We start from the raw sequence: 6,524 nt of genomic DNA, 5'->3' as shown, positions 1-6,524 counted from the left end.
ACACACACACACACACACACACACACACACACACACACACACACACACACACGCACGCACACACACACACACACACACACACACAGAATTGCAGAGACACACACACAGAATTGCAGAGACACACCTCGCCGCCTGAGCAGCTGCAGTCTGGGCATCCCATGAGTGCTGTGATGGTGATGGACGCAGCAACGCCCGTGCGCGCTTGGTAGTTCTGTGCAACGAGATTCGATGTGCCTTCGCCAATTGGGAACAGCTCCTAAACACCGTGTGTGAATACGTGTGTGTGTACGTGTTTGTGTGTGTGTGAACGTGTGTGTTTGTGTGCGTGTGTGTGTGTGTGTGGATGAGCGAGTTTGCAAAGCAGCGTAGCAACAGCGCAGCAGCAGAAAGCCACAACACATTACTGACACGGCGTTCACAACTGCAACCACTAACTCACCAGGGTCTGGCAGAATGCGTTGTTGTGGACGGCGCGGCTCGGAGCCGTGAGGAACACGATGACATTTGATGACCCGGCACGCCGCCTGAAACAGTATCGGTTGTTTGTGTTGGATAGTGTGTGTGTGTGCGTGCGTGCGTGATGATAGAATGGAAGATGCGGGCCAGTAAGGAGTGGGTGAACGAGCAAATGAATGAGTGAAGGTGCATGGCCGTGGATTGCGCAAATAAAACATGCTGCCAAAGAGGTGATGTTGCAGTGTGGGGGAACACAAGTAGGAGGTCACGCCCAATGCATGCCAGCGAGCATCAGGTTGCATGCAGGCACCTGTCGTTGAGGTTGAAGGAGATGTGCACAATGACGTCATCCTCAGCAAATGCCTCCATCCCCAATCGCGTGTTGAGCGCGTCGGAGAGTGCAAATCGCAGCGCTCTGCAGTGGTGGGGAGGGAGGGACGAATGGTGAGAATGAGAGAAATGTGAGCAGCATCGGCAACGTAGGAGGTAGGAAGGATACATTCGCCAAACACGCGGGGTATACGTATGCTTGCGTGCGTATCAGTGTGCATGCATGCACGTGTGTGCGTGTGTGTTAGCGCGTGTTGTGCAAATGTGTGAGCGTCCATGTATGCAGGTGTGTGCGTGTTGTGCAAGTGTGTCGGCGTACAGTTCGTCAATGTCCTCTGGCGGCAGGTCCATGAGCAGCTCCAGCCGCGACGATCGTGGTCCAAGCGTCGTCGTCGTCGTCGTCGTCGTCGTTGTTGTTGTTGGTGGTGTCGTTGTCAGGGCCTCCATTGTTGTTGTTGTTGTTGTTGTTGTTGTTGTTGTTGTTGTTGTTGTTGTTGTTGTTGTTGTTGTTGTTGTTGTTGTTGTTGTTGTTGTTGTTGTTGTTGTTGTTGTTGTTGTTGTTGTTGTGGTGGTGGTGGTGGAGGTGTCAGTCGTGGTGCTTGTTGTTGTTGTCGTTGTCGTCGCCGTGGTGGTGGTGGTGGTGGTGGTGGTTGTCGTCGTCGTTGTTGTGCTTGTTGTGCTTGCGGTGGTGGTGGTTGTGCTTGTTGTTGTCGTGTATGCAACGTCACTGAAGTCCACGGATTCACACCCATCCGCCTGCGCATCCGTGGCCTGAACCAAGATAACGACAATGCATGTGGCGCAATATACAGAGGTGAGCATGTACATGTGTCCATCCAGTCAGTACATTCAAGCACACATGCACATGCGCAGCTCAACACACAGAGACGACTAGCAAGGCCATCAACACAATCACACATGGCTTCAGTGCATGCTTGTTGTGTCGTGATGCAGCGCACCCCGTCGAATTGGATAAAGGCGCCCTCGCCAAACGCCAGAAACGTCCCTCCGCTCCCAAATGTCAGACTAAAGATAAAGCGTTCGTGTATGTGTGTGTGTGTGTGCATATGGGTGCGAGTATGCGTGCGCGTGTGATTTCAAATCAGCGGCAATCACACAGCGTGCGTGTGCGTGAGTGTATGCAGTTCGCTGCTTAGCGTTGTGTTTGCAAACTTGTCGCACCTGCGAATGCGCGGCGAGTCGTCGATGGAGGATGATGCTTCCACCTCCACCACGAGGTCTGATGTTGTGTCCGGATTAATGAGCAGCACGTGCTCGTCGCACGGTTGGCGCATGAGGGGGACACGCGGACCAATCTGCCGCCGTGCAAACCACGCCTCGTCATCCATCCACACGGGCGTTGCCGATGACATGCCCTCGCTGCCATCGTAAGTGACTGTTGGTGCACACGAGAGAACAAGGGAAGCGGTGTGGAAGGGAGTGCGGCTTGAATGTGAGTGTGAATATGCATACGTGTGGTGCGTGCATACGTGTGGTGCGTGTACATGTGCACTTGTGCGACATGTACAGTGATGCAGCTCTACTTGTTCATGTGTGTGTGTGTATGTGTGTGCGTGCAGCTGACCAAAGTAGGGCATGGTGCGGGTGCGGGAGAAGACCAAGGTTTGGCTGCCATCGGTGGCGACAGCAAACACGCTGAACGTGTATTCGTGGCCAGCATACAGTCCTTCAATCGACATGGAGTAGGCTGCACTGCCACTGCTGCCGGTGGTTGTTGTTGTGTTCAGCACGGACGGGGCGGTGGGAGACTCGGCGCTGCATGTGATGAATAACAGGTGGGAGGGGGGTTTGGAGTAAGTGGGATGATGTTACGTGAAGAGGGCAAGGGGGAGAAGTGTGAGGGTGGCGTGCGGTAACATTTCGTGGTTGGACAGCGTAACTGCGGGTGGAAATGCATTCGCACGAAGACATACAGACACACAAACAGACACACACACAGACACACACGCACACACCGAATGAAGATGGCGGTGGTTTCGGTTGCAGTTGCCGTCCACTCGATAACGGCAATATTGGGTGTGAACGTCCAAAGCTGACACAAGCGCGTGCGGCGAGTGAATGATTGCAACAGCCAGGGTAACAGTCAGGGCGCAATGAGAAGAATATGTCGAGCTTTGTGGGACGCAGGAAAAAGAAGCCGATTCAAGGGCACAGTGGACCATGGCACTGCCGTGAACATGAACACACACACACACACAACTTATACAAACACATGCACAAACACACACAAACAAACGCAAACAAACGCAAACAAACGCAAACAAACGCAAACAAACACACACACACACACACACACACACACACACACACACACACACACACACACACACAAAACGCACCTCCACCCCATCCACGGGAAGACAAGGCTCGTTGTCATCATCATCATCATCATCATCATTCTGCTGCTGCTGCTGATCAGTGCCGCCGTCAAAGCGGAGGTAGGAACCGCGACCAAACGCGATAAACGTGTTTGGCGTGAAGGTGATGGTGGCGCCGATGGGCTGGGTGAGCCCCGATGGCAGGGCTGCGCGCACAATCGTACCGGCCTCAGCGTCGACCGGCTGCATGAGAATGTTGTTGGAGCACTCGGGGAGCTGCTTCGCGGCCCAGTTGGTTGGGTCAACCCACAGGCCGTCGTCGCTGCTGGTCCATATGGCGGTGTTGAAGTCGCTGGGACGATGCACGATGGATACGGTTGCTCTGGATCGCGAGACACCCACGTCCGCTGCCACCACAAACACGATTGTCTGTTCTTTGAAGGGGACGGCGATGGTGGCAGAGGAAGCTCCGGACGGCACGTTGACAGGCACGCCGTTGTAGGTGACATTGTAAGTGGCCATGGCGCCGAGATTAGTCCATGACACGCGCACGGTCTGGATACCGGTGGACTCTGCCTCCACATTCAGGCGGTTGCAGGGTGCAGCCGAGTCGTTGGTGGCATCATCATCGGCGGCGGAACCACCGCCGCCACCACCAAAGTGGATGTACGAGTTGGCGTCAAACGTCAGGAGGGCACCGGCACCCGCAAACACGATGGTGTCTGCAAACTGGTTACCACGAGCAGTGACCGTGTATGGATTGCCATGATCCGCCTGTCCACGGCAGGGGAAAGGAAGCAAGGGGAAGGTAGTGACATGGGTCAGCCTCAAAGGGGGCGGGGCGTGGGAGGCAGCAGCCGCACGAAACGCGCACGCGCACGCGCACGCACACGCACACGCACACGCACACGCACACGCACACGCACACGCATACACACTCGTATCATTGCCAGAAAACAAGCAAGCAAGGACGCGGCAACAAGCAAGTGACAAGGTGCGGCGGACACTCACACGGTCCCAAAATGGCATGTCATGCTTGCTGTGTCACATTACAGTCACAACGACAAAGCAAACACAACTCGTCAACATGAGCGGTGGTGGTGGTGGACTGACCAAGACGGCACGACTGTCGCCGCAAGGAGGGTACTGTGGGTCCCACTTCAGGCCATCGCTGTAAGATCCATCAACGCTCTCAGCCCAGATCACATCCTCTGCCACCGTCATGCGTGGCACCAGGGCCACAGCACAACAACACAACAGCAGCAGCAGCCGATGCATCGTTTGGCTGGTGGGGCTGCGCTGGGTGATATTGCTACATTTTGTGGTGTCCATGACAGCTATCGCGCAAATCGAGCAAATCAATCGATAGAGTATCATGGGGCGCAAAGGAAACAAGAAGCAGCACGTGGCTGATGCCGCTGATGCAGACGTAAAGGAGGAGGAAGTTGAGAGCACACCAACGCCACAGCCGACACCAAGTGCCCTTCCTTTGGAAGCTACAGGTGAGCATCTCTTGTATGTGTGTGTGTGTGTGTGTGTGTGTGTGTGTGTGTGTGTGTGTGTGTGTGTATGTGTGTGTGTGTGTGTGTGTATGACCATGGGGCTGCTGACGAATGGTTTTTGTTTGTGATGGCACCTGTTGTTGCCGTTGTGGTTGTCGTCGATCCTTGCTGTGTTAGCCAACGCTGGCGAATGGGAGCGGCTAACGCACAGCGATGGAACTCCACTAAAGCTGGATGAACGCATCCTGACGCGCCTGCGTGCCTGGAAATTCGACCAGGTGTGTGTGTGTGTGTGTGCCTTCATTGCAATGGTAAACCCTGCTTGCGTGCGTGATGCTCAGCAACTCATGCACGCACACGCTGTGCATGTGCTTTTACGCGCAGATGACGCCAGTGCAAGCGGCGTGTGTGCCGCTCTTCTTGGAATACAAAGATGTTGCAGCAGAAGCTGTACGTATGTGTGCTTGTGTGTGTGTGTGTGTTTGTGCGTGCTTGTGCGTCTCTGTAAATATACTTGTTGGTGCCCCGTATGGGGTCTGTGTTGAAAATTCCTGCTGCCCATGTTACCTGCTTGCTCATCTTTGTCCATGTGCTCGCTTAGGTGACGGGTTCTGGAAAGACGCTGGCGTTTCTCATCCCGGCAGTAGAAATGCTGCTGCGAACCCCTCCAAAGTAATGACAGAGGCGCGGCAGTGCGTGCGTGCTTGCGAGCGTGTGTGTGTGAATGCGTGCGTGCATGTATGTATGTATGCATTTGTGTGTAATGCTTTGTGTGTGTGTGTGTGTGTGTGTGTGTGTGTGTGTGTGTACCCTTTGTACGATCCCTCACCCGCCAACCCACGCCCATCGCCAACACTGCACAGGTCTCGCATGGCGGTGGGCTGCATTGTGCTGAGTCCCACACGAGAGCTCGCACAACAAACGCACCATGTGCTTTCGGATTTGCTCAAAGACTCACCACTCACACACGTGCTCATCACGGGTACGCGCGCTGGTGCACAGCAACGGTCCTTGCTTGCTTGGTTGATTGTGTTGGAGATGCGTTGGGTTTCCATTCCGTTTCTTTTGCTTTCATGCAACCGATGATCACCCACGTGCATGTGCAAATGCTCACAACCACGCTAAACATCCACTTGACGCGCGCAGGCGGAAAGGATGCGGAAACAGACATTGTCAGCATGGAGAAGCACGGCACAAACATCATTGTGGCGACGCCTGGCCGCCTCAATGATCTCATCAAACGGGTGCCCTCGCTCGCAACCAACATCAAGCTGCTGGAGGTGCGATTTCTGGTGTGGGTGCGTGGTGGTGGTGGTGGTGGTGGTGGTGGTGGTGGTGGTTGGGGGGCCGTTTGGGCGGGAATGTGGGCTGGGAAGGGGCAGTGAAGCGTTGTGAAGGAGAACAACCGCAAGGCCATGAATACGGACACATATGCAGACACCTGTACTATTTGTACAATCTCGTTTTCACGAATGTACACAAACACGTACACGTGCACACGTCGCACAACAACCTCTCCCCTGCCCACCGCGCAGGTGTTTGTGATGGACGAGGCCGACCGACTGCTTGACATGGGGTTCAAAACGACTCTCAATGAGATCCTTGCTGTCCTTCCAAAGCAGCGCCGCACGGGCCTTTTTTCCGCAACACAAACAAAGGAGGTGGAGCTGCTTGTGCGCGCTGGTCTCCGCAATCCCGTCCGCGTCACCGTCGCCGTTGAGGTGCACAGCTTTTGCTCTGCTCTGTGTGCGTGTGTGTGTGTGATTGCGTGTGTGTGTTTGTTTGTGTGTGTGTGCGTGCGTGTTTGCGTGTGTGCGTGCGTGCGTGTGTGTGTGTGTGTGTGTGTGTGGTTGAGGGAGGGTATGCTCATGGCATGTCATGCCACGCGTGTCCACCT

At 54.8% G+C, this 6,524-nt stretch overlaps 2 protein-coding genes across 2 annotated transcripts in view; one reads left to right on the top strand and one right to left on the bottom strand.

Annotated features, from left to right (window-relative positions):
• The window catches only part of PTSG_11547 (TK/RTKB protein kinase), a gene marked incomplete at its 3' end in the record, with an annotated part of 9,906 nt that extends 5,457 nt beyond the window's left edge, over positions 1–4,449 (bottom strand). The window contains exons 1-10 of the mRNA XM_004998624.1: positions 4,239–4,449; positions 3,147–3,899; positions 2,763–2,839; positions 2,372–2,562; positions 1,969–2,182; positions 1,746–1,812; positions 1,106–1,557; positions 767–871; positions 440–524; positions 125–256 (exon numbers count right to left, since the gene is read on the bottom strand). Coding sequence (XP_004998681.1) covers positions 125–256; positions 440–524; positions 767–871; positions 1,106–1,557; positions 1,746–1,812; positions 1,969–2,182; positions 2,372–2,562; positions 2,763–2,839; positions 3,147–3,899; positions 4,239–4,403 — 2,241 coding nt within the window. The 5' untranslated portion in view covers positions 4,404–4,449. The remainder of the gene's footprint in view (positions 1–124; positions 257–439; positions 525–766; positions 872–1,105; positions 1,558–1,745; positions 1,813–1,968; positions 2,183–2,371; positions 2,563–2,762; positions 2,840–3,146; positions 3,900–4,238) is intronic.
• A 2-nt stretch (positions 4,450–4,451) lies between these two features.
• The window catches only part of PTSG_00124 (NUP98-DDX10 fusion protein type 1), a gene marked incomplete at its 3' end in the record, with an annotated part of 5,548 nt that continues 3,475 nt past the window's right edge, over positions 4,452–6,524 (top strand). The window contains exons 1-7 of the mRNA XM_004998623.1: positions 4,452–4,627; positions 4,805–4,905; positions 5,012–5,077; positions 5,229–5,299; positions 5,491–5,609; positions 5,774–5,907; positions 6,163–6,348. Coding sequence (XP_004998680.1) covers positions 4,501–4,627; positions 4,805–4,905; positions 5,012–5,077; positions 5,229–5,299; positions 5,491–5,609; positions 5,774–5,907; positions 6,163–6,348 — 804 coding nt within the window. The 5' untranslated portion in view covers positions 4,452–4,500. The remainder of the gene's footprint in view (positions 4,628–4,804; positions 4,906–5,011; positions 5,078–5,228; positions 5,300–5,490; positions 5,610–5,773; positions 5,908–6,162; positions 6,349–6,524) is intronic.

The sequence above is a fragment of the Salpingoeca rosetta genome, assembly GCF_000188695.1.
Source record: "Salpingoeca rosetta unplaced genomic scaffold supercont1.1, whole genome shotgun sequence".
In the NCBI taxonomy this organism is placed as follows: domain Eukaryota; class Choanoflagellata; order Craspedida; family Salpingoecidae; genus Salpingoeca; species Salpingoeca rosetta.
This window is presented reverse-complemented; position numbering and strand designations above follow the sequence as displayed.